At 45.6% G+C, this 27,255-nt stretch overlaps 1 protein-coding gene across 6 annotated transcripts in view; it reads right to left on the bottom strand.

The window, feature by feature from the left end:
- Positions 1-3,383: 3,383 nt before the first annotated feature.
- PRKCQ (protein kinase C theta) overlaps positions 3,384-27,255 on the bottom strand; it is a 155,611-nt gene continuing 131,739 nt past the window's right edge. For all 6 annotated transcript variants that reach the window (XM_055427121.2, XM_055427130.2, XM_088844201.1 and 3 more), the window contains exons 15-18: positions 23,580-23,718; positions 15,747-15,935; positions 6,675-6,803; positions 3,384-4,063 (exon numbers count right to left, since the gene is read on the bottom strand). In XM_055427121.2, coding sequence (XP_055283096.1) covers positions 3,908-4,063; positions 6,675-6,803; positions 15,747-15,935; positions 23,580-23,718 — 613 coding nt within the window. In that variant the 3' untranslated portion in view covers positions 3,384-3,907. The remainder of the gene's footprint in view (positions 4,064-6,674; positions 6,804-15,746; positions 15,936-23,579; positions 23,719-27,255) is intronic.

The raw sequence follows: 27,255 nt of genomic DNA, 5'->3' as shown, positions 1-27,255 counted from the left end.
GCAAGAGTCAGAACGCGACGAGGAGCTGAGCGACGGTGGAGGTGTTGCTGCAGGAGAAGGGATGTAAGGGTCTGGCCCGGGTGGGGAGGGCCCTGTCTGTATCAGAGACAGGATGGCCTGAACCTCACCACCACCCTCTCTCAGCGCACCCATTGCTGGCTTCCCTGAACAGAGCGTCCGTTTCCTGGGGCTGCTGTCATAAGTGGCCACAGGCTGGATGACTTGAAAACGACCCAGATGTGCTCTCCCTCAGTTTAGGAGGGGCCTGCGTGTGTGCTCAGTCGCTCAGTCAGGCCTGACTCCTGCATCTGCTGCACTGGCAGATTCTTTACCACCAAACCACCCGGGAAGCCCTCTCGGTTTTGGAGGCCAGAAGGTCAGCCAGGGTGTTGGCAGGCCACGGTCCCTCTGCAGGCTCTAGAGGGGTCTCCATCCTGGCCTCTTCCAATTTCTCGCAGCCCCAGGTGTTCCTGTGCCTGTGGCTCACTCCTGTCTCTGCCCCCAGCTGCCTCTTCTCCCTGTGTTTCTTATAAGGACACCTGATGTTGGCTTTCGGGTCCAGCCCTACAAAATCTAGGATGCTCTCATCCTGAGATCTTTAACTTAAAGACATCTGCCAAGACCCCTTTTCCAGATAAGGTCACGCTGGCAGGTACTGGGGGACATATCTCTTGAGGGATCGCGATTCACACACTGTGCCATACATTCCTTACTCAACTTGCCTGACAGCTCTCTTTGAGCCTGAATATACAAAGGAAATGTGGGAAGTGAGACTGTAAACCTCGGGGGTTTACAGTCTAGAAACAAAGGCAGATGCTTGTAGAGCTTGATGGAAAATGGTGAGTGTGTTGGAGATGTGGAGAGAAATATAGCAGAATGGAAGCTTAAAGGGGCAAGAGACACCAGCTTGGGTTGGGGGCCAGGAAGGAAAAGGAGGCTCCCCATAGCAGACCTGATACGTACGTGGGTTTTGAGAGACAGGAGAACATGAACTTGTGGGATGGGGACAATCTGGGCAGAAAAACTAGCCTTAGGGAGGCCCAGGGGCAGGAAGCAATGGGAGTTCACAGGCAGTGCTAAGAACTATCTGGAGTGATGGGAGCACAGGTGAGCGGAGGGCAGAGGCAAGAGGGGATGGTAGAGAGGGTGTCTGGGGACAGGATAGGGCGCCTTGAATGGGGTTCAGCCAGGGAAGCCTGCACAACATTGTGAATATAAGGGCATGGTATAAAAACCTTGAGTTCTGAAGATAGTACTTTTATATTTCATAAATAGTAAAAATTATTTTTTTCATAAATGGTAAAAATTATTTTAAGCTAAAGATATTTGAGATGCAGTAGATGCAGAAAGAGGCCTTTCTGGAGCTTCCGTTAGCTGACTAAAAGCAGACACTTCAGAGAAGTGAGAACCACCATAGATTCCTTCTTTGGTGTGTGTCTGATCCCAGGAGTGAGACAAAGAGTAAGCCTACCTTTGCAAACTCTCTTTTCTCCTGAAACCTATTTGCTCTTTCCACTGAAGACTTTTTCTTTTCCTCCCTTTCCTCTGGCAAGTTAGCTATGTAAGCCTCAAATCATAACCACCGTTTTGAGTGCCTCATCACGGAGCTCTTCCACATGCATGCACGCTACACGCGTAGACAAAAGTATGCTTCTCTTCTCACTGGGCTTTTGTCAACTTAATTCACAGGCCCTTGGGCACAGAACATAAGAGGGTAGAGGAAAAGTTATTCCCACCCTACAGTTTATATATTGTACATGTGAATTAAGATGTAGACAGAGATTTAAGATGGGAGCACTGGTTCATAGACTATTAAATAATCCAGGCATGATTAGCAGGGGAGAAAGGAGAGATAAGTATGTATGTGGAGAGACGGCAGAGGCAGATTCAAAAGGATTTTGTAGAAGGGAGAGAGGGAGGGAGGTTAGAAAGGGAGAGCAGATAGTTGACAAGAACTCTGTGGCCCTGAACCTGGATGACCGGGTCCATGAGGGTGCTGTTATTAGAATTAGGAAGTAAGAGATAGAAAGATCTTAAGAAAACAGGGCATGTTAATGGAAGCTGTGTGAAGCCTGGCAGAGCGCCTGAACGGGAGATGAGGATTGAGATGACTGCACTGAGGGTCCTTAAAGGCATGGGGTAAGAGAAAACTACATTAAAAAAATGCGAGGCGGGGAGGGGCCTCAGAGGTGATTTGGGGAAGAAGGAGGGAGTGAGGCCAGCTGGGGTGGGGAGTTAATCAAAGGTGGAGGTGGTGGAAGAGGAAAGGTCAGAGCATCCATGGGGCTTGAGGTCAAACAGAGCATCTTTCTTCGTATGAAATGTTGCAGAGAGGTAGACAAGGATCGAGCACATTCTATAAGAACCAGAAAGAAGGCTGTCATTGGAGGAAGCAGTGTCAGAAGAGAGGTTCGGAGGCAGAGCTGAATTCGGGGGTTGGAGATCATTCCTTCAAAGAATCTTATTGGAGGGAAGAACATCCCAGGTGCTGAGAACAGGAAGTGCCAAGGCCCTGAGGCAGAACTACATCCAGTGTGACAGGGAGACCACTCTGAAGTCACTGGAGCAAAGTTGAGAGTGGGAGACTAAAGACCTGATCCCACAGGTCCTTGGAAGACTGTGTAGGGAATTTGGAATAAAGTATGTTGGAAAGTGAGTGGAAAAAGAAGTCTTGTAGGAAAGAGAAAGAGAAATATAATACCAATAACTTCAGGGTTATCTGAGCCTCTCTCCTGGTTGGGGATTTTGAATGAGTCTCAAAATTTAAAACACCACCTCAATACTAGCTACATTTTGATGATAACCCAAACAGAACCAAGTTGGGGGTGGGGGGGATGAGTAGGGAATTAAACTCTGAAGAGGCATCTTCTTTTATTCCATTTTTAAGTATCCATCTCTTTGTCATGAAGTCACAACATTTTATCAAAATATACAAACAGCATAGATACTTTAAACATGTACAGCTAGAATTCTTATTAAATAAGATCACTGTGAATAGCATGCATGGATGTTTACCCTGAAAGATGTCTCTCTCAAGAGACTTATGAGTCATCAAAACATCAGTAATGGTATCAGAAAGGAATGGGATTTCTTTTCTCTAGAAGAGTTACACATTTCATTTTCTTCCTCCTGTTCTAATGTGAGGATGATAATGAGAAACTGCCACTGATACCGAAATCAACTGAGAATGGATGGGTGGAAAAGTTTTATTGGCAGGAGTAAACGATTCTATGACTAAATCTTTATTGGATTCTAATTTCTACGTTGACAAGATAACAAGAGTAGGAGTCAAGTCAACCTTCCATATCAATGACACCAACACTCCCCACCTTCCTTTCTCCCATGAATTTTCTCGCTAATCAGAATGAATGAATTTGTAAACCTCAAGTTATAAGCTATGTTTATTATGAAGAGTTCCTGTAAGAACCTATTCAGGGCTTCCCCCACCCCTTTCCCCTTACACAGATATGAACAGAATGAAATGGGTTAGTGGTGACTTGTCTGTGGCTGAATGGAATTCAGTGCTACACCAGGCAACGTGCTGTCTTCGGTCTTGAGAAGTTCGGACTATGCTCCTTGAGTCAACACGTAGGTCATGGACCAGTAGTTGGTGCCCAGGTGAAGAGTCATAACTCAGAGCAGAGTTCAGTTTTCAGATCTTTCACAGCATGGAGAACCATCTTCAAGTAAATAGCTACAGTGAGTAAGGAGCTAACTTCAAGACTGGCCATGGTCATCAGTGAAGCAGAGCTAGTTTCTGCTACAGACAAAGCTGCTGAGGAGCTCCAAGGGGCTCAGCCTCTAGGGTTGAGTGTTTCTTTTCTTTTCCAAATTGAAAAGGAACCCAAGAAGTGTCCACTTGAATGAGTTCACAGAGGGAAGACGCAAATCCTCTGGAGAGGCGAGGTCAGGATATCAGCTTCTCCATCCCTGGGTTCATGAAGGAAAAGTTCCGGAACATGTTCTGGTCCATGCTGTTGATCAGTGCCCTGTCTGCGAATGACAGCCGGGGCTTCTCATTCAGGAATTCCTTGTCGAAATTGCTGCAGTCATATGGCGATTTCTGGATCAGAGTTTAAGTGGTGGGGAGAAAAAGAGAAGATCAGCCACTGAATTCATTATCTCTGTTTTCACCATCAAGGCGATAATCTGCATGTGAAAAAGCTGGCATCTGCAAATAATCTAAAGTAACACTTACAGGTTATCATATGGGAGTTTCATCGACTGTCTCTCAGATCCTGGGTCATCACTGTTACCAACAGTATAATAAGTTCATACAGAGGGAGTCTATGACTTGTACACTCAGATAAGTTTACGTGAAGCAGGATTGGCAACCTTTGGGAAAACGGTCAGCCCCAATCTGACCTCTGATCTTTTAGTCTACAGGTGCCTCTGGGTGGAGGAGTGGTGGGAGGTAGGGGTTGGGGCTGGGAGTGGAGGAGGGGAGGAGTTTTGCAGATTATACATTCCTGTTCTGTCAACATCCTTCACTACTGTTCATTCCCCTTATCCACAGTCATCTTATTTTTTTAAGTCATTTAATTTAATTTTTATTAAAAAAATTTTATTACTGTATAACTGATTTACAATGTGTTAGTTTGAAGTGTATAGCAAAGTGAATCAGTTATATATATATATAAATACATAAAATACTACTCTTTTTTTTAGATTCTGCCTAAGGACCTACTGTATAGCACAGGGAACCCTACTCTTTAATGGCCTGAATGGGAAAATAATCTCATGCTAATTTTATTATTAAACATCTTGGGCTGTCTTCCATAGACAAGACAGATTAGGGTGACCTCCCTTCACACCACCCGATCTACTGGTGCCCATGACCAAAAACAGACCTATTTACAAATACTGTTCAGTATGGTGTACACTTCCACTTTCAGGATTAAGAGCTACCATTATGCAATGACACCCTTATACGAGCATGACTTAAGGGGCCCCCAGAGCTGCTGAGGCCAGCAGTTCTTTGGCCTTTGCCTACAAACAGTTGCTTAGACCGCAGGTCAGGGAAATGCCTTCCTATGGGAGGAATCTGGAATCATCCCACAAGGAAAGAGTAGATCAAAGGTCTAATTCTTTTGTGCAGAAAATATCAAGTCCATCAGAGTCTATCATGGAAGTTGAAACAAACGACACTGCCCTGATGAGCTCGAACAAGGCAGAAATTACTCTCTCTAAATTATTAAGCCGTGTATAAGAAACGGTGCTGTTACAACCAAGAAGACTGCTACGGGCCAGCCCTGTAGGACCCTTGGAACATCCCCAGAGCTTAGGAAAATGTTGAGAATATCTAACTCTTCCTGGCCTGGGGACACACTGCCCTGACTAGCCATCCACCACCATAAGTAACAACAGAAGACATTTTCTAGAGTAAATGCACTGCTTTGAAATCCACAAGCCTGTGCCACCTGGTGCAAAGATGGTTCATATTCACCCAGGTCATTGCTATCTTATTCTCAGAATCACCAGGAATGGGGGTAGAGCTGGCAAATCCACCACTTTGCTTTACTCTTAAAAAAAAAATTGTGATATATATGTCTATCCCAATCTCCCAGTCTACCCCACTCTCCCCACCCCCTTGGAATCTATATGTCTGCTCTCTACAGATACAGGGGTCTGTGTTTCTGCTTGCAAATAGGCTCATCTGTACATTGTTGTAAATTCCACATATTTGTGTTAATATACGATGTTTTTCTGGCTTCACTCTGTATGACAGTCTCTAGTTCCATCCATGTCTCTGCAAATGACACAATTTTGCTCCTTTTTACGGCTGAGTAATATTCCATTGTATGTATGTACTATTGGGGAGTTTGTGTTTAACAGGGACGGAGTTTCAGTTGAGGAAGGTGCAAAACTCAGGAGGGTGAATGGTGGTGAGGGTTGCAGAACCTTGTGAATGTCCTTAGTGCCACTGAACAGTGAACTGTGGTTAGAATAGTATGTTTCATATTATGTGACTTTTACCACGATAAAAAAATTAAAAATTGTGGTAAAATGTACGTAACACGAAAGTGACCATCCTAACCCTTTTCACGGGTTCAGGTGCGTTCATATGTTCAGTCACCATGACTACCATCTACCTCCAGAGCATTTTTAATCCCAACTTTGCCTCATTTTACAGTGACCCAGGAAGTTCTGCCCTTGCTCAGGGAGCTTGGTGACTCTTGCCGGTGGGAATTTAGAGACCTGTCTTTTTCTAAGCACCAGCTTACTTCTTACATGAAAAAAACATCTACCAATTACCATTCGGGTCTGAGTTACATGACCAGATGACACGTGTCAGGGAAAATTTCACAAATATCACAGAACACATGGTTCCAAAATTCCTGTTAAAGGAGGCAGGGTTTATGCTCAGGTTTGGGTCACACAGACTTGACCCTGAACGCCTGAATGCATCCTTGCAAAGCTCCACATCACATCTCGGGGTTACCTGTCCACACACATATTCGGTCTAAGGCCTGTATACTCAGTGATCCATTCTTCATGCAGCTATATTTGCTGACACAGTAAATAAGTTACATCCCCCCTCCCCAGCCCCATAGCCTGATTATGGTTAAAGAAGATTTTCTTCCAAGAACAGCACCCCAGAGGGTGGGTGAGGAGTCAGGGTCCAGGCAGCCTGGGTGTGACGTGAGGATCTCAGGGTCCCGGGGGCCCCTTACCACTTTAGGCCTGAATGGCGGGTCGATCTCCTTCCTTTCCAGCTCTTCCCAATTGATCTCCCGAAACAAGGGGTGCTGACGGATGTCTCCCCTCACCCCCAGACGCTTCTCAGGCTCTCTTACAAAGAGCTGAAAGGAAGCAGAAGGGGAACAGTTACTTCTCACGGGATGAACCAGGCTCCTCAGATGCAGGGAGCCCGGACTGCATGGCTTGACTCCACTAGGAGAGGGGTTTGGCTCTTGCCACCTGATTTCAGAGTCTTCTTTTTCTACAACTGTCTTAAACTATTGACTCAAGTCAAACTAGTGGCAACAGGTCTACTGAATATTCCAGAGTCTGAGCTTTGCTCTAGAAATGCTGTTTTTTGAATTACCTAGACCTCAATCGAAATCAGCTTTGCCCTGTGTTATTCGTGAGGCCGCCAGCAAGTTACAGAGGCTCTGAGTCAGGCTCCTCATCAGTAAGGTGAGTGAATCCTCCTTATGGGACTGTTTTGTGGGCTACAACAAAAACAACCATGACACACACACACACACACGCAGGTGAGAGCTAATTCCTAGTCTGCAAAACACACCAGCAGAGGGTAAGTGACCAGTGTGTTTATTGTTTGGTTGACTGCCATCAACCGAGTTTGATTTCTTACAAAGTTGCTTTCTTAAAGGGTCACAGTCGTGCTCTAAGGAAAAGCTTAGCCTCGTGTTATAATAATTAAATGCTTCAGGGAATCAGGTTAGAAGTATAACAGCTGCCTGAGGCCAAGTGTGCACACGCTAGTTTTCTGTTCATTTCCCCCAGTAACATGGGGCGTTTGTTCCAAGAGGATCATGAGAAAGAGTTTTCTGTGCCTAGCAGATATACCTGTGAAATGTAAAAAAAAAAAAAAAAGATTTACAAGATAAAAGGAATGAGAAGGTAATATGATCTCCAGCTTCAGGACTCAAAATCCTTTCTCGTTCTGCACAGAGGAGTAAATTATCATTGTCTCTGCCCTGCAGCTGAGCCTGCCCACCCTGGTCCTGAAGGTGCCCGTTGACCTTGTGGGCAGTCATCGTCTCTGCCACAGGGGAGGCTGCACCAAAGGAATAGACGTTTACAAAGAAAGACTTGATTTCGTCCATAAAAGCTGTCACAAGTGTGGTTTACATTTGTAGGAAAAAGCACATCTCTTACATAAATGGCCAGGATGCAGCTGGAGTTTGTTTAAATGTATTCGACTGTCTGGGCAAGAAAGCAGTGCTGAGATGCTGAGGATGGCCCCCTCCCCCCGACCCCGGGCTTCGCATCTGCCACTGGAATCTCCCCTCCAACCTCAGTCCCTCCTCAGATGGCTCTTTCTACTAAAGGGAGAGGTATTTCTGTCTGGGATCATTAGTGTTTCATCATTTTCCAAACAAAGGGATAGGACATCCTGGATGAATAAATGAGGAAGAGAGGGCCGTGTCTCTGAGCACCGTCAACTCAACAGCCATGTCCCAGCTGTAGTTCTTTAACCTTAAAAAAGACATTTCACACAATTTTCAAAGTTTACTTTTCATTCCGCTATTACAAAACACTGGCTGTATTCCCCATGGTGTCTAATACAACCTTCTAGCCCATCCTGCACCTAAGAGTGTGCACCTCCCCTCCCCCACCCCGTGTTACCCCGCCCCACTCCAGTGACCACCAGCTCGCTATATCTGCGAGTCTGCTGCTCTTTTGCTATATTCACTAGTTGGCTGTGCTTTTAAGATTCCACATATAAGTGATATAGTATTTACCTTTCTGTGAAAGTGAAAGTGCTAGTCACTCAGACCTGTCCAACTCTTTGCGACAAGGTCTGACTTATTTTCACTTAGCATAATGCCCTCTAAGTCCATTCATGTTATTGCAAATGGCAAAATTTCATTCTTCTGTATGGCTAAACAGTATTATGTTGGCTAAACCCAATATAATATGTAATGTATGTATTACATTGTGTGTGTATGTACATGTATGTGCACACATATACACATGCATACATACATACACACACACATATAAAACATCTTCTTTATTCGTCACTGATGAACTCTTAGGTTGTTGCTTCCATGTCTTTGCTACTATAAATGTTTAGTTTTTGAGGAACCTCCATGCCGTTTTCTGTAATGGCTGCACCAATTTACATTCCCACCAACAGTGCAGGAGGGTTTCCTCTTCTCTGCTTCCTTGCCAACATTTTTTACTTGTTGTCTTTTTGCAATAGACGTTCTGACAGGTGGGAGGTGACATCTCATTGTGGTTTTGATTTGCGTTTCCTTGATGCTCAGTGATGTTGAGAATCTTTTCATGTGCCTCTTGACCATCCTCATTTCTTCTTTGGAAAAGGTCTTCTGCCCACTTTTAAATTGGGTTGTTTTTCTTTTGATGTTGAATTGTGTGAGTTGTTTACATATACTGGCCGTTACTCCCTTATCGGTCACACCATCTGCAAACATCGCCTCTCAGTAGCCTGTCTTTTCGTTCTGTCAGGGGTTCCTTTTTCCGGCTGTAATTCTTGCTGGGGCACAGCCTCTCCTGATGTGAATTTGTTCAGTGCACTGCATGCATCCACGCTCTTGCAGGACTAAACAGGATGGAGCCCGCTGCAGACACCACTGCCGTTACAGATGCCAGTGAAGACTCTGTCCAGCTTCTCCAGAGGACCCATGACTTCTGGGTCTCACAACATTAGGTAAAACTCCCTAGAGGGAGTTTCTCTCGAAATGATTCATTAGTATACCTTTGATTTTTACAGAAAAGGGAACTCAAGGATGTGAGAGCTGTTGGATTAAAATTACAGAGCAAAAGAGATGCAGAGATGAAACTAGAAGCCAATCTTACAATCAGCACATCGCAAAACGGAAACTAATTTTTATCAGTCCAGCTCCTAGAACCTGGGAGATCTTCCCGCGGAGCAAGGACATGGACATTTTACTTACTCACATGAGAAAGAATAAGCCCAGATTCCTCCACGTGGATTTAAAACCTCTTTCAGCAACTGGTTCTTTTTCTTCCCCTTAATTGTCTTTGTTTCTGCTCTATTCACCAAAAAAAAATTCATTTTCTACATTCACAGCAAATCTTTTCCCTGCCACTGAAACTCTGCAGGTGACTTTTTTTTAAGGGGGAGGAGCGTATGTGCTTGAATTTAGCTTTAGATTTAGCTTTGTTTTTAAACTTTTTATTTTGAAATAATTATAGGGTCTCAGTCTGCTATAACAAAATGCCCCAGATGGGGAGGCTTAAATAGCAGACGTTTGTTTCTCATGGTTCTGAGGGTGGGAAGTCCAGGATCAAGGTGCTGACGTGGTCAGTTTCTGGTAAGACCTCTTGTCCTGGCCTGGAGGCAGCTGTCTTCTTGCCATGGGCTCACGTGGCCTTTTCTTGGCGCATGTGTTTGGTTGGAGAGATCTCTTTCATCTCCCTCTTTTTGTAAGGACACTAATCCCACCTTGAGGACCCCACCCTCATGACTCCATCTAAACCTAGTTACCCCTGAAAGGCCTCACCACCTGTAACATCACTTTGTGAGTTCGAGGACTTAAACATATGAGGTTCTGGGAGCACGTAAACATTCGGATCATACGTGCAGATTCACAGGAAGTTGAAAACAGAGTAGAGACAGGTCCCGTGCACCTTTTACCTGGTTTCCCCCAGCGCGTCCATCTAATCTGACAACAGTACAGGAGGCTGACACGCGCACAGTGTATGTGCCTTGTCCTGTGCCACTGTATCACATGTGGAGGTCTGGGTAGCCGTGAAGACAAACGGATACAGAACTGCCGAATCACCACAAAGATCTCCCATGTGGTTCCCCTTGATAGTCACTCCCCTGCCTCCACGATCCCTAACCCCCGGGAACCACTAATCCGATTTACAACTCACAATGTTGTCCTTCCAAGAATGTTACAGATGTGGGCTCATATGGTACGTGACCTATAGAGACTGACTTTTTCCTTTTTTCACTTTAACGTCCTTTGGTTGTTTGGCGAATCAATAGTTCTGTCCTTTTAACTGCTGAGTAATTTAAAGATGGAAACTTTAAGTTAGTGAGTAAAAGGCCCATGCCCTTGCTCCAGACAGTTCTCCCAGGTTCTGGGAGCTGAGCTAATAAAGGTAGTTTCCATCTTGCGCTTTTCACCGCATCTTTTCTCCTCCAACAGGAAGCAATCCTTTCCTCCTCCTCAATCTTCCTCTCCTCGGAGAACACCCCACCCCCAGTGTCTTTCTGTGGACTTACTGCCACCATCTCCACCTGGTCTGGGTTACACCCTCGCTGCGTCCTTGCCGGGACATCTCCTCTGCTGAGCTGGGAGGAGCTGGGTTTGGAGGCACAGGTGTTCAGCTTTATGGAAAAGGTAGCTGCAATGTCAGCTTCAGACCCTCCCTCCCCCACCCCCGCCCAAGCCTTTTCCTCGCTTTCTTTTTCTAGTGAGTTCTGACAGTCCAGGCCTTTGGAGTGCAGCCTTCATGCTATGGATTAAACTGTGTCCCTTCAAAATCTGTGTATTGAATCCCTAGCCCCTAGTGTGAGTAAACTGGGAGTAAGGAGATGCTTAAGGTTAATGAGGTCATGAGGGCAGAGCTGATCTGACAGGCAAGTCCTTACAAGAAGAGGTGTCAGCGCTGTCACTCGAGAACACAGTGCCTGCGAGCAGGAGGGTTCTCACCAGAAACCCACCCTGCCAGGCCCAGACCTTGGATTCCCAAGCCTTCAGAAATGTAAGTAAATACATTTCTGTTGTTTAATTCGCCCAGGCTATGGTGTTTTGTTACAGCAGCTGGAACCAACTAACATGCCTCAATTAAGTCCTTCCAAGAGCCAGGGTGTAAAATAAATGTAACGACTGTCACAGTGCCTGAAGCTGCCATTATGGAAAAGCAAAACTGTTTACATTCCAATCCTTGTAACTTATTTTTACTGTTGTCATCTTTTTTTTTTTAATTGGTTAATTTTGAGATTAGCTTTCATTTTATAGATGTGTTGTTCAGTCATTAAAAGTGAACTTAATTGGTCATCTGGGGAATTTTCTAAGTTTACTGCCTGTTTGGATCCATCAGAAAGTGCAAGCTGAGGGTGTATTGGTTCAGATTTTTAAATACCATCGACCTTGGGCTGGGGCTCCTCTGGGGGCTCTGTCAGCACTTCAGATTCAAGACCTTGATTCCTCAGGGAGAACTCCACAGCCGCCTCTACGTATGAAACATCCTAGACAAGCTGACAGTCGGATGAGACGCTGAAGTGGATTACACAGTTTAAATTTAATTCTGAGCAGTTCTTCATGAGAAAGAAGGAGACTGGTGAGAAAAAGACAGGCCAGATAATCTTCTAAGTTTGGATTTAAAACCACTGATAATATCTGATGTTGAAAGATCCTGTTCTCGTCCCCTTTTCCTTAGAAGAGCAGAGATAAAAATTATTTCCCTAAATGACTTTTTTTTAAGCTAGCTGAATGAGTTGTCAGAAATCAAAACCCTGTTTTGTTCAAAACCCCTGTATTTGCAGTTCTTTTTAGATCTGCTGGCTCTTTTTGATCCACACAGTCGCTGGAACAGTTCAGTAAATGTAGGTGCTTATCATGATATGCAATTAGCACGTTGTAGGAGCATGAGTTTCATTTTTTTTTTTTTTACAACTTACTACAATCACACTGTAATCGTATTTTTCATCTTCAAAAGAGGTAAACTTGGACAAGTTTAAATCTTTAATGATGGCTTTCCAGTGCATCGTGGGTCTCTGCAATGGACTGACTGTCCTGGGCGCTCCTGGTTCATGGTTAGTGATTCTTGGTGTCTGTAGCATTGGGTGCTGGTTATTTTTTTTGTTTGTTTAAGTAATTTTCTTTCTTATTTTTATTTATTTTTGGCTGCGCGGGGTCTTCACTGTGCAGGGGCTTCTCTGGCCGCAGTGAGTGGAGTGCTCTCTGGCTGTGGTGCAGTGGCTTCTCTTGTTGCGGGCATGGGCTCAGCAGTTGTGCTCCATGAGCTCAGCTGCTCCACAATATGTGGGATCCTCCAGACCAGGAATCGAATCTGTGTCTCCTGCATTGGCAGGTGGATTCTTTCCCGCTGAGCCACCAGGGAAGCCTGCCAAGTCTCAAGTCTGGTCTACTGCGGGTGAGATCTGACTCCTGCTTTGATAGTAAATTCTGGAGATTGCGGCTAAGATAAGAGTCTGCAGGATCAAAGGTTCTGGGTGAAAAATACATCAATGTCTCCTGTGGACACGGGTCGGGACCATGGCAGGAGGGCTGGTCTGTGTCCATTTGGACAGTCCGTGGACTGCTCAGCAGGAGTCTCACCTGGATGGAGTGTTGCTGGATTGAGGTTTCATACAGAAGTTGGACTGAGGGATGAATTCAACAGCCTGAATCTCAGTGCAAATTGTCTCCAGTTACAGGCATTTCCAAGACACCTGGTAGAATTCCATACAAAGCCTTGGCCTTATCTTTTTTTTTTTTTTTTGGCCAAGTCATGTGGCTTGTGGGATCTTAGTTCCCTGACCAGGGATTGAACCTGGGCTTTCTGCATTGTGAATGCACCGAGTCGTAACTACTGGTCCGCCAGGGAACTTCCAAAGTCTTCGCTTTAAAACCCATCAGATTCAAAGAGCAGGAAGCCCCCAGTCATACAAGAGCAGTTCTTTCTCTTCATAATCTCTCTGTCCTCTCGCTGTGTTCAGTCTGAAGCAGGAACCCAAGCGTTGGAGACGAAGGGAAAGCACACACAGTTGGTACTCTATGACCACACACTCTTCTCCAGAAGTGAGCAGCTGCCAGCCATGAACTTGGCCAGAGGAAAGGGAGCTGGAAGCCTTTGCTTTCAAGTTAGGACTGATGTAATGACTTATATCTTGGCCAGGACTGCTTTCTCAGCAGAGACAGTATTTTCTGACGTAGGAGTGACGAGAACTTTTTCTTTTATCTAAGAATGAGCAGAAAGCCATACATCTTATCCCTATCTTCATACGGGGTAAGGGGAAGATGTTTAATTACGTTTCAGGATCAGCATTATAATTCACCATCTGTACACATTCCAGAGCGATCACCGCTGATCCAATTACCACCCACCACCATAGAGTTGACCCCCCTTCATCTATTTTTGCCCAATCCCCTAACCTTCTTCTCCACTGGTAATCACTAATCTGTTCTTTGTATCCATGAGTTTGTTTTTATTTCATTGTGTTTGTTTTGTGTGTTTTCTTAGATTTCACATGAGTGAAAGCACATGGTACTTGTCTTTCTCTGTCTGACTTATTCCACTAACTAGAATACCCCCAGATCCATCCACGGTGTTGTAAATGGCAATATTTAATCTTCATGGCTGAGTAATATTCCATTATACATGTCTCGCACACACCATATCTTCACCTGTTCATCCACGGGTAAACATTTGGTGGTTTCCATATCTTGGCTATTGTAAACAATGCTGCAGTGAACACAGGGGTGCATGTCTGTTTCCCAGTTAGTGTTTCCATATTGTTTGAATGAATAACCAAAAGTGGAAGACCATATGAGTGCATGGCAGTTCTATTCCTAACTTTTTGATGAAAAAAGTTTTTCCATCCATTTTTCCATAGCGTATCTATCGATTTACATTCCCAACAACAGTGCATGAGGCTCCCTTTTCTCCACATCCTCATCAGCACTTATCTCTTGTCTTCTTGATAACAGCCATTCGGACAGGTACGAGATGACAGCTTATTGTAGTTTTGACTTGCGTTTCCCTGGTGAGTGATGTTAAGCATTTTTCATGTACGTATTAGCTACTTGTATGTCTTTGAGAAAACTGCTTATTCAGATCCTCCTTTGCCCATTTAAAAATTGGGTTGTTTGTTGTTGAGCTGTATGATTTCTTTATGTATTTTGGATATTACTCCCTTATTAGACATATGATTTGCAAGAATCTTCTCTCATTCAAAGTTTTCATTTTGATGATTTCATTTGCTATGCAGAAGCTTTTTAGTTTCATGTTGTTGCATATTATTTTCTTGCTTTTGTTTCCCTTGCTTATAGAGCCAGATCCCCCAAAATATCGCTAAGAGTGATGTTGATGAAGTCTGTTTTCTTTGAGGAATGTTATGATTTCAGGTGGACAGAATAGACTGTATGGGGATTGCTGCTGGAGATTTCTTTTGTAAATTATGCATGTGAGGGTCTGTCTTACACTCATGTGGATAGCTCATGTTCATCCTGTCAGTGCCTGAGTTAAAACAGGCAGCAAGCATCCCCTTTAAGGCTGCCTCAGAACAATTATTGCTTCCTATGTACTGGGTTGGTCAAAAAGTTTGTTCCAGTCTTTCCATAACATCTTCTGATCAGAAAACCTAGTTCAGTTCAGTTCAGTCACTCAGTCGTGTCCGACTCTTTGTGACCCCAAGAATCGCAGCACGCCAGGCCTCCCTGTCCATCACCAACTCCCGGAGTTCACTCAAACTCATGTCCATCGAGTCGGTGATGCCATCCAGCCATCTCATTCTCTGTCGTCCCCTTCTCCTCCCGCCCCCAATCCCTCCCACCATCAGAGTCTTTTCCAGTGAGTCAACTCTTCGCATGAGGTGGCCAAAGTATTGGAGTTTCAGTCTTAGCATCAGTCCTTCCAATGAACACCCAGGACTGATCTCCTTTAGAATGGACTGGTTGGATCTCCTTGCAGTATAAGGGACTCTCAAGAGTCTTCTCCAACACCACAGTTCAAAAGCATCAATTCTTCGGCGATCAGCTTTCTTCACAGTCCAACTCTCACATCCATACATGACCACTGGAAAAACCAGAGCCTTGACTAGACGCACCTTGGTTGGCAAAGTAATGTCTCTGCTTTTTAATATGCTGTCTAGATTGGTCATAACTTTCCTTCCAAGGAGTAAGCATCTTTTAATTTCATGGCTGCAATCAGCATCTGCAGTGATTTTGGAGCCCCCCAAAATAAAGTCTGACGCTGTTTCCACTGTTTCCCCATCTATTTGCCATGAAGTGATGGGTCCAGATGCCATGATCTTAGTTTTCTGAATGTTGAGCTTCAGGCCAACTTTTTCCCTTTACTAATCTTAAAAAAGTCTCCTTGACTTCACTTACCTTCACTAAAAGGTCCTTCGCCTCCTTCTCGAGCCATCGTGGGTAAAAGGGATTGTCCATGCGGATGGAGTGGAAAAGCTCCTCTTCATCTTGCCCGTGGAAAGGTGACTGACCTACTAGCATCTCGTAGAGGAGGACACCAAAGGACCACCAGTCCACTGAGTGGTTGTACTTCTGACCCAGGAGGATCTGTGTGACCAGGAGGCAGAGACACAGAAAATAAAAATGAGGTTGACTCGAAGACCTTGCATGGACTTTTCAAGGTCACCCAGGAGAGAACTCATGAGGACAGAGTGTGGTTTTAGCAAAGATGACACTGAAAACTGTATCTTTTGAGAAGTTAATGATCGGGTAGAAATGAGTGGGCAGTGCCCAAACTAAGCAAATATTTTTGAGATCAACCTCTTTTTTTCCCCACCTAAGTGAAACAACTAAATTGTACCATCACCCTTCATCTGCCCATCTGTGATGGGAGTGTGTGGGTGACAGATTCAGCCCAGGGGAGCTGGTGTGTGTCCATGCCCTTCAGTGCCTCTAAACCAAACCCATGCGTTTTATGGACTTTCTGTTAAGTGTTGGGGGCTTCCCTGATCGTTTGGCAGGTAAAGAATTTGCCTATAATGAAGGAGACACAGGAAACACGAGTTCAGTCCTTGAGCTGGGAAGATCCCCTGGAGGAGGAAATAGCAACCCACTCCAGTATTCTTACCTGGAGAATCCCATGGACAGAGGACCCTGGTGGCTACAGTCCAAAGATTCACAAAGAGTTGAACATGAATAAGTGACTAAGCAACCTAAGCGAATGGTCCTGAGTCTTTGTAGCTAACCAAGCAGTCAAAGAGGTTGACCAAGTCCACCCCTTAAACCTAAGCAGTCATGGCTACGAAGAGTCAAATTTTGCGACTGTGCTGAGAGAGACTAGGACAACAAGCTGATAGATATTTGCAAAAAATGAAGATCAAGTTGCAAACAGAATTTTTCAATCTGCCACTGACTTCCAGGATAAAAATGCCATCTACTGGCCTTAATATTTGAACACCAAAGTTAATCTTAAAGTTAAAAAAATAGCCTTAAGTAACAGTGTAAAAGCAGACCTAGGAAGAATGATAAAATAAAGATGAGCACACAGCACAAGCTTAGTTCGGGTGCATTTGCCTCAAGTGGGGCCTGGTTTAGATGCAATTCCCAGAATGTGCCACAAGGGGGAGCCCAGGGCAACCAGAAGCCGCTCTGAGCATCACATCCTGGTACACAACTTCATTTGTGTTGGATTAACGAAAAGAAATTTGGAGGACAGGAGACAGTTAAGGTGGAAATTCAGTCTGCCAAGCCTAGGTGATAAAGAGTTTCAGTCTTAAGTTAGGAGAAAAAGCACAATGCCAATTCAGTTATTCACAGTATGAACAGAAAATCTGCAAACGTCTGTGATGGGTACCAGGCGTTTCCCCATACTTTGTGTGTTATTTACAAGAACGTCTGGGGTAGGTCCTCTTATCCCTGTTTAACAAAGGACAGTGGCTAGACCCTGGGAGGTTACATGTCTTCTTTAAGGTCTCCTGGTAGTTAAGAGCTGTGTTCTGAACCCTGGTCTTTTGGGATCTTACTACACAATGTTCCTTTTCTATTGTCTCCGGGATTGAAACTTTGCTCTAACTTGGTCATGCTCAACTAGTCTATATTCTTAAAGAAACTGGTGGGCCAACACTGGCTGGAGTGGCCCCTTTTGAATCTCAGACCCTGATGCCTTCTCTTGGCCGTGCTGTCTTTTGTCCCATTTCCTTCCCATCTTTGCTCAAAATAATTCAGGTAATCATAATGTTACCACTTCATGTCAGAGTCCCCTCTTGCTCTCTTAGAGCAAAGGAGAGCTGCAATTCCATCTGCCTTGTGGAGCTAGTAATTTGAGGTCTGTACATGGCTCACTGGGTGATGTACACAGCAGAGGAAGTGTCCTTAGAAAGCCGAGTGACCACCAGTGCCTCCACTCAGCATGACTCCTGCCTTCTCCAGGGAGCGGCTTCTCTGTATTAAAATCCCTGACTAGTGACTGGTAGATGTTAGAAAGTAGGGTGTCTCCTTATTTTACTGTTTTCCTATTCTTTGTCAAAATGAGCGTAGATCTCCAATTATACGTCAGACCCTCGGTCTTATAGCAGTGCCAGGGGACAAGGGAGATTTTGAGAAGACCCCAGGAGGCATGGATTGCTGGGACTATTCCATGGTTTGGAAGAGCAGTCTGCTTTTTCATGCATCGTTCCTGACACTGCACTGAATGCCTTAATTTCTTGTGTTTTGGGATCTCTGCCCATATCTTTGGGGTCCCCGGGGGAGAATGAGTGAGATGAAGGAAAAACTTCACCAAGGCCCATGCATGGCGTGTGTGTGGAGCTTCGGAAAATGGGTAGGGTTTTGATGGGAAAGGGGGAGGCTAGGGAGTGTTCTTGTATTAAAGAGGTTCAGAGGTGGGGGAATCCAGCAGAGGTTCGGAGATGGGCATTTGAGGTGCAGGTCTGGGTGTGGACATTCAGGGAACAGGTGACAGATACTTGAGTGGTGGGGGAGGAGCCTAGACATCAAGGTGGATAAATGTGGTCCTTAACAGTGCGAAATTCAGTTTATTGGCAAATCGATTACATGTGTGCTGCGGTAGCGCAGAGGAGGAAACAACTGATTAGTGTAAGAAGCCAGAAGCATCTTCAGGAAAAAGACGACTCTGGAGGTGGGGTGATCAGACCCAGGATCCCAGGTGCCCGGTTCAGGGCCACGGGAGATGAGGGAAGATGGACTTTCAGGACGTATGATTAAGGACCTTCACTCTGGATTTTGGCTTGTACCAGACGATAACGGAGACCTCCTGAAGATGCTCAAAGTTGTGGCCTGACAAGTTTTCCCACTAGAAAGGGAAATCTGGTGATGCGGTGGAGGAGTGGCTCTCAGTTCAAGGCACTCCAGGGGTCACCTAGACGGTGCCACAAGATGTAGCAAGAAGATACTAGAATTTGTATTTTTGTGAGTTTAAAAAAATTCTGAGGGACATCAGTGCCCTCGTTTAGAGACCTGAACAAGGACTAGGTTTCCTGAAGGGGGGACAGGAAGCCTCATCTCAGGAGGAGCTGGTGGTGTGTTGGCTGGGGCATCGGTTTTTAGCACTTACTGTCCTAAGGTGTGGCATCACCTGTGTCGTAGGCCTAGTTAAGGGGACTGCTGGGTTCTATTTGAACTAAACTCATTTTCACAACATGGCGGGTCCTTAAAAACTTATCTGCAAAGAGTCTTGGGATGAAGGCCACGCTAAGTGATGTGAAGCCAAAGATGGCAGTGCAGGGGCCTTGCTCCTCGTCCCAGCTCCTTGCCACTTTATCATCAGGCTGAAAACGATCATCTCATTAGTTATGGTAGGAAGCTGGCTAAATCAGGTGTATCAAAAACACTGTTGTAAATGCTGGACGTACATCTGCTATTCTTAACCGTGAACCTTGCCTTCTGTACCTCGTAGCATCTATCTTACACTGCATATTTGTGAGGGTTCTTTTTAGCTATGAGCCACTAAACCCAAAAACTGAAAGAAACTCTCCATCTAAATGCAGAGTTCCTAAGAATAGCAGGGAGAGATAAGAAAGTCATCCTAAGGGGTCAATGCAAAGAAACAGAGGAAAACAATAGAATGGGAAAGACTAGAGATCTCTTCAAAAAAACATTAGAGATACCAAGGGACCATTTCATGCAAAGATGGGCTCAATAAAGGGCAGAAATGGTATGGACCTAACAGAAGCAGAAGATATTAAGAGGTGGCAAGAATACATGGAAGAACTGTACAAAAAAGATCTTCATGACCCAGATAATCACACTGGGGTGATCACTCACCTAGAGCCAGACATCCTGGAATGTGAAGTCAAGTGGGCCTTAGGAAGCATCACTATGAACAAAGCTAGTGGAGGTGATGGAATTACAGTTGAACTATTTCAAATCCTAAAAGATGATGCTGTGAAAGTGCTGCACTCAATATGCCAGCAAATTTGGAAAACTTAGCAGTGGCCACAGGACTGGAAAAGGTCAGTTTTCATTCCAATCCCAAAGAAAGGCAATGCCAAAGGCTGTTTAAACTACCACACAATTGCACTCATCTCACACACTAGCAAAGTAGTGCTTAAAATTCTCCAAGCTAGGCTTCAACAGTATGTAAACCGAGAACTTCCAGATGTTCAAGCTGATTTTAGAAAAGACACAGGAACCAGAGATCAAATTGCCAACATCTGCTGGATCATGGAAAAAGCAAGAGAGTTCCAGAAAAACATCTATTTCTGCTTTATTGACTATGTCAAAACCTTTGACTGTGTGGATCACCATAAACTGGAAAATTCTGAAAGAGATGGGAATACCAGACCACCTGACCAGCCTCCTGAGAAATCTGTATGCAGGTCAAGAAACAACAGTTAGAACCAGGCATGGAACAATGGAACAACATGGTTCCAAATTGGGAAAGGAGTACATCAAGGCTGTATATTGTCACCTTGCTTATTTAATTTATATGCAGAGTATATCATGCAAAATGCCAGACTAGATGAAGCACAAGCTGGAATCAAGATTGCAGGGAAAAGTATCAATAACCTCAGATATGCAGATGACACCACCCTTATGGCAGAAAGTGAAGAAGAACTAAAGAGTCTATTGATGAAAGTGAAAGAGGAGGGTGACAAAATTGGCTTAAAACTCAACTTTCAGAAAACAAAGATCATGGCATCTGGTCCCATCACTTCATGGCAAATAGATGGGGAACAATGGAAAGAGTGATGGACTTTATTTTCCTGGGCTGCAAAATCACTGCAGATGGTGACTTCAGCCATGAAACTAAAAGATGCTTGCTTCTTGGAAGAAAAGCTATGACCAACCTAGACAGCATATTAAAAAGCAGAGACATTACTTTATTGACAAAGGTCTGTCTGGTCAAAGCTATGGTTTTTCCATTAGTAATGTACGGATGTGAGAGTTGGACCATAAAGAAAGCTGAGAACTAAAGCATTGATGCTTTTGAACTGTGGTGTTGGAGAAGACTCTTGAGAGTCCCTTGGACTGCAAGGAGATCCAACTAGTCCATCCTAAAGGAAATCAGCCCTGAATATCCACTGGAAGGACTGATGCTGAAGCTGAAACTCCAATCCTTTGGCCACCTGATGTGAAGAACTGACTCATTGGAAAAGACCCTGATGCTGGGAAAGACTGAAGACAGGAGGAGAAGGGGACGACAGAGGATGAGATGTTTGGATGGCATCACTGACTTGATGGACATGGGTTTGAGCAAGCTCTGGCAGATGGTGATGGACAGGGAAGCCTGTTGTGCTGTCCATGGTGTCTCAAAGAATCAGACATGACTGAGTGACTGAACTGAACCAGTATTTTGAGTGCCAATCACAAAGTACTAAGCCAAGATTTAAAAAATTATTGAGCCTCATGATTTTAGTAGCGCATGAAATGTACTATGAATAGTCATAGTTATTTAAAACTATTTCATCTTAAGTTCAGCCAATCCCTTTTTCTGCATGTTTTAGAACATACACTGTACTGCTGCTGCTGCTGCTGCTGAGTCGCTTCAGTCATGTCCGACTCTGTGCGACCCCATAGATGGCAGCCCACCAGACTAGCTGGTGATAATGTATAATAAATACACATGCTGGACATGCGTTTTTAACTGATGAAGGATGACCTAAAAGTGAAAATATGTAATGATGCACTGGCTGTTGGGTGGTCCTGGAGCAGAAAACCAGGTTAAAAGGCAACACCGGGGTCCAACCAGAGGTGTTGAGGTCCTGGACAGGGATTTGCTGCTAAATTTGTTTTGCCCCAGATGGGGAGGGACTGGAGAAGCTCGGATTTGATCCACAAAGGGATTCACTCTGAGCATCAAAAAAGAATCAAGGTTAGGGGGGCGGATCTTAATTCACAAGACTGGGGGGGGATGAGAACAGATGTGTGAAGTCCTGAGGTCTACATTTAGAGGGTCTTGGCATTTGGATTTGGGAGGGTCAAGAAAGGACAGAGAGAACAGGTCTGGGACCTGCCATGTTTGAATGGCCTGTGCCAGTCAGTTGGAGATCTCAGCAGGAAAACAGACATACGGGGCTGGAGCAAGAAGTCTGGGCTGGCTGCAGTGATTCGCAACCACAGCCATACATACAGCTGCTGCTTGTGGAGAATGTACGGGAGGAAAAAGGACTGGGAATGGAGCTGTGTGAAGAGAAGCCTGATTGAAGATGGGCGGAGACTGAGGCTGCAGACAGAAGCCAGTCTCGGAGGCTAAATTCTGGCCGATGCCAAAGAAAAGAGATGGAAAAGGAAGGACTGCCCAAGATAGGGCATGGCATAAGGCTTGTGTGGACAGGACAGTTAAAGCCATAGTCTGCTCACCAGGGGCCAAGCTCACGTTTAAAAAAGGTCCAGTCAAAACTAAATACATATGTGCAGATCAGAGTCTCCTGTTTCCCAGACTGAAGATGCTGCTGTTACTTTGGCAATGACAGGGATCTGTCACTAAATTTGTTTTGCCCTGGAAACCAGAGGCCCATCACTGTCTATCAACCAACCACTCAGCACTCACACACTTATCAACAATTCTTCATTCACTCTTTGAAAAGGTATCTATTAGCACCTTAATGTGCCAAGCCTTGTGCTCCATCCTTGGATATAAAAGTGAGTAAGAATACACTGATCTACACAAGTGACAAGATGAGAAAACAGAACTGTATACACCTGTACCAACATCACTGCCCTGGTTTTGCTATTGTTCCATAGCTATTGAAGATGGAATTGGTAGGGGAAATGGTGAAGGGTAGATATGGGTGATGTTTCTTTACTATTTTTGGCAACTTCTTGTGAATTTGTAATTATTCCAAAATAAAGCGTCTAAAAAGTGAATAAGCAGCAGTCCTGGGACCTCCCTGGTGGTCCTGAGGCTGAGACTAATGCGGGGTGCCCAGGTTCAATCCCTGGTTGGAGAACTAGATCCCATGTGCTGCAACTAAAAAAAAAAAAAAAAAAAGATCTTGCATGTAGATGCAGTGCAGCCAAATAAATACTTTTTAAAAAGAAAGAAACGGCCGCTGGCATTAGCGTGATCATCCAATAGTGCAGAGAGATTCAAAGACAGAAAAGCCGTGATGACAAATTTATGGTGCGAGAAGGACCATGTGGCAAGGGGGTGTCTCTCTCATCTGCCTGGGTGGACAGCTGGCATGGAATCCAGAACTGGGGGTGGTGGGCAGTGGGCAAAGCAGGATTGAAGGATGCCTTTTGAGCAAACGCTGCACTTCCAGGGGCTCAGAATACAAGAGCAGTGGCTTGCTTCTTTTTTAAACGTTCATAGGCTCTCCCATATGACAAAATAGCACAAGACAGAAGTATTCTCATTTTACACGAGAATGTGGGGCTCTCCAGGCTCACATGGGACACAGCCTGGAAACCACAACTTGGGTGTTTCTGGTCCCAAATGAAGCCACTGAACGTAGGTGGATGCCACGGTCCACCTGGCTCTTCTCCAGTGGCTGCTTTCGGTTGGTCTGAGCAGGGTGAATATACTTTAAGGCTGGGGTGGGGGGAGTCAGGACAGGATGGACCTGCTGGGTCCTTCACGCTTGGCGAGATACTGCAGTCAGGGCTGGTACCACCCGCCAGGAGACACTAGCAGCGCCTTCGTGCAGCTGCGTTTGTCAAGTATTTGGATTAACAAACACACCTCCTGCACCAAAGCTCTTTAACATCTTTTGATTTTCCTGGGGAGGCAGAAGCAGCAGTGCTGGCCCGGGGCGTGCTGAGGTGGGGAGGGGCCAGGATGCACCCTACCTCTGGTGCGATGTAGTCGGGGGTCCCGCAGAAGGTGTTGGTCCTGGCGTCTCCCAGCATGTTCTCCTTGCACATCCCGAAGTCCGCGATTTTGATGTGTCCATCTTTGTCTAAGAGGATGTTATCCAGCTTCAGGTCCCTGGAAAACAAAGCAGGTTCTCACTTTAATAAGGCAGTTTTGGTGACATGGGATTGCTGTGTAAGACGGGACACAGTCGGACATGGTGGCCTCTGTGTCCCATCGGGGTTTTCAGATCAAGATGGCAGAGCAGGACGTGTGTGCATCTTCTCCCATCACAGCTGGAAAGGCCACCCGTGGGTGCTTTGCTGGTCCCCCTCTCTCCTTTCAGCCCTTCATCCATGGCACGGCTCAGGGGCTCACTGCTTCTCCACGGTGTTTCCTCCTTGACCAGCGTCTCTGCCCAGGACTTGATCCATTATAGCCCCGCAAAGGCAGGTAAGCTATTTCTGGGCCCAGCTCTGACAGGCTTCCCTGGTGGCTCAGACGGTAAAGCGTCTGCCAGCAATGCGGGAGACCAGGGTTCAACCCCTGGGTCGGGAAGATCCCCTGGAGAAGGAAATGGCAACGCACTCCAGTATTCTTGCCTGGAAAATCCCATGGACAGAGGAGCCTGGTAGGTTACAGTCCATGTGGTCGCAGAGTCGGACACAACTGAGCGACTTCTCTTTCACTCTGACAGAGTCCTGTGTCTTCTATGTCCAGCGCAGTGCCTGGCCCATCTCAAGAGCTCCATCTGTATTTCTTGTATGAATGGCTGAGCAGGTGCCAAGATGGGGATGCATAAAGGTCGTGTGTCATCTCTGCAAAGCAGCACCCCTCAATATTAAGAGGGGCCTTCCAGAAGTGACACCTGGTGTGTCTGGGGCCGGGTGGTATTTAGTATCACACAACACGTGCGTGCGTTCACTTCTATGCAGACAGGGGCGCAGATAAACCCGACTCTTCGAGGAAACGGCTGGCTGCTGCCCCTTCCCCTTCTCACTTGTCAAGGAGTAGTTGTTACTCAGTTCTGTTTGACTCCTTGCGACCCCATGGCCTGTACAGCCCGCCAAGCTCCTCTGTCCATGGGATTCTCCAGGCGAGAATACTGGGGTGGGTTGCCATTTCCTTCTCCAGGGGATCTTCCCAACTCAGGGATCAAACCCACATCTCCTGCATTGGCAGGAAGATTCTTTACCACTGAGCCACCTGGGAAGCCCATTCATTCAGTGAGGCCTAGCTTCTGCTTAAGCAAGCTTGAGGTTTTACATTGCTTGTTAGCAGTATCCACATTCTAAAGTTCCCATTGCTATTTCTCTCTCATTAAACTCTAAGCTTCAAGAGGGTGGAAATACGTCCTGTCACTGCACAGCAGTGCTCTGACAAGAGTGTGGCATGTGGCGAGCGTTCCATAAATACGTGTTGAGTGAATTCATCACCAGCTGGTGACCGCCTCACCGCTTCATTGCCTGCTGCAATTCAGTCCCGAGTACGGTTCCCTTCCAGTGCTTTCTCACCTTCTGCGAGCGGATCAGCCGGGGACAGAGAGCAGGGCTACAGTCCTGTTCTGGTGGATGGATGCTGCTAGCAGCTGTCCCCAGAACTGACGTCTTACATCTGGACCAGCGAGCTAACCTCTGGCACCAACGCCTCGTGGACAGTCTGTCTGACCAGAGGCGTGGATGCTCCTACGGCACAGGAATGCGTATCTCACACTCATATCAGTATTGGTTCTGTTTCTCCCATCCTAACTCAAATGCTGTCACGGTCTCATTAATGAGGACTACAAACTTCCGATATGTCTGTCTTCTCCTTAGGCAGGCCTTCAGCTTTGTTCCTTCGTTGTAATTAAATCCACTTTCATTGTGATGTGTTGCCTGTATTTAGACTTGAGGGAAATGTCAAGTTAGAGTCTAGTGAAAAAGAAAATTTTTTCTCCCACCCATGATCACAGACCTCTCACATTCTGCCTTGGACCCCAGGCTGAGCATGTCTGTCTGAGAGTCTCCCTTAGGCACTCTTCACTAGAATCTTATTCTCTTGGACTTTCTAAGAGTTTGCTGTTCATGTCTTTTCATGTCCTTATATTTTACCTTCAAAAAAACCCCAAAGTACAAACCTAGAAAGTGACTTACTCAGGTATCCAGAGGCTGGACTTCTACAGCTTTGGTATCTACCACGATGCTTAACAGAGGCTGTGTGTTCAGTGGGTGCTCCGTCCAAGTTGCTAGGTATAGTGGGTTTAATGGTGCACCCCCACCCCACCAATGATGTTTCTAGTCTAACCCCCAGGACCTTATGAATGAGATCTTATTTGGAAAAAGCGTATTCGCAGATGTAACCAAGTGAAGGATCTTGAAATGATATCATCTTCAATTATCTGTTGTCGCTCAGTCGTGTCTGACTCTTCGTGACCCCATGAACTGTAGCCCACCAGGCTCCTCTGTCCGTGGGATTTTCCATGCAAGAATACTAGAGTGGGTAGCCATTCCCTTCTCCAGGGAATCTTCCTGACCCAGGGATAGAACCCATGTCTCCACACTGGCAGGAGACCAGTGAGCCACCAGGGAAGCCCTGGTTTATCCGAGTGGTCCCCAAATCCAGTGTCACGTGTCCATGTGAGAGGCACACAGGGAAGAGACACAGGGAGAAGCGAAGGGTGAGGGATGATGGGAGGGACACCCCAAGCCCGGGAACCCCTGGGGCCGCCAGAGACTGGGGGAGGCCAGAAGGACCCTCCCCAAGAGCTCACAGAGGAAGCGTGGCCCCACGGACACCTCGATTCTGGACCTCGGGACACCAGGGCTGGGAGGGGATAAACTCTGTTGGCTGAAGTCATCAAATCTGTGCTAAATCTTATGGCAACCCTTTGAAACTAATCATCAGTGGACAGAAAAAGGAAACTAATAGAATCTCCTTGTGAATTCAGGGGCCCAATGAGTGTCAGTGAGTAAGGTTACAAGGCACCTTGTAGGCTGAAAATTTTCTGAAGGCCAATCTCAGTGTCCGTGTGCCTGCTAGATGACGTCCCTCGGTTCAAATTATTCAATGACTGCCCAGGATCTCCTACAATCCTGTGAGTGCACTGCTAAATAAACGAAGTGCTCTTTCTTAGAGGTGCATAAGGCACTTCAGAAAACATGATTTCCCATACAATTTATGACATTAAAGACACTGATGGACCCTCCTTGTCTTTTTGTCCTGAGTGTCAGTAATTTACAAGAGATGACTGGGGCATGTGGGATTGGTGGCACGAGGTCCCTTTCAGCTCTAAGATCTATCTTCTCTTCGATCTTCCTAGTTTTTCCTCCCTCTTCTCCTATCCGTCCATCCCACACAATCTAGAGGGCCTCAGTATAGGTATACTTTGGGGATACTGAAGGCATTTCAGATAGAAAGAGGAAAAAAAACCACGGAATCTGATCAGGGTTTTCACTATCCTGGTGATCAGATCTCAATTTCCTGAAGATTAAAGAATGGTGTCAGATTTTTAACCTATCATTTTGTAGACAGACCCCACCCAATACAAATGTATATCCAAAGGATGTCAGAGAGAGTGCTTAGGAAAAATGAGTGCTGAAACCTCCCCTGAGTCTCTGGTTCAGCAGGTCTAAACAGGGTGCCCACACTTGGCTGCACCCTCTGGAAGTAGAGAGGTTTCCCCAAGCGGAGCCT

This window comes from Moschus berezovskii, chromosome 15 (assembly GCF_049115385.1).
Source record: "Moschus berezovskii isolate FMDL1 chromosome 15, NW_MosBer_1.0, whole genome shotgun sequence".
In the NCBI taxonomy this organism is placed as follows: Eukaryota; Metazoa; Chordata; class Mammalia; order Artiodactyla; family Moschidae; genus Moschus; species Moschus berezovskii.
Note: the sequence above shows the minus strand (reverse complement) of the source record. Positions and strands in the feature narration are given on the sequence as shown.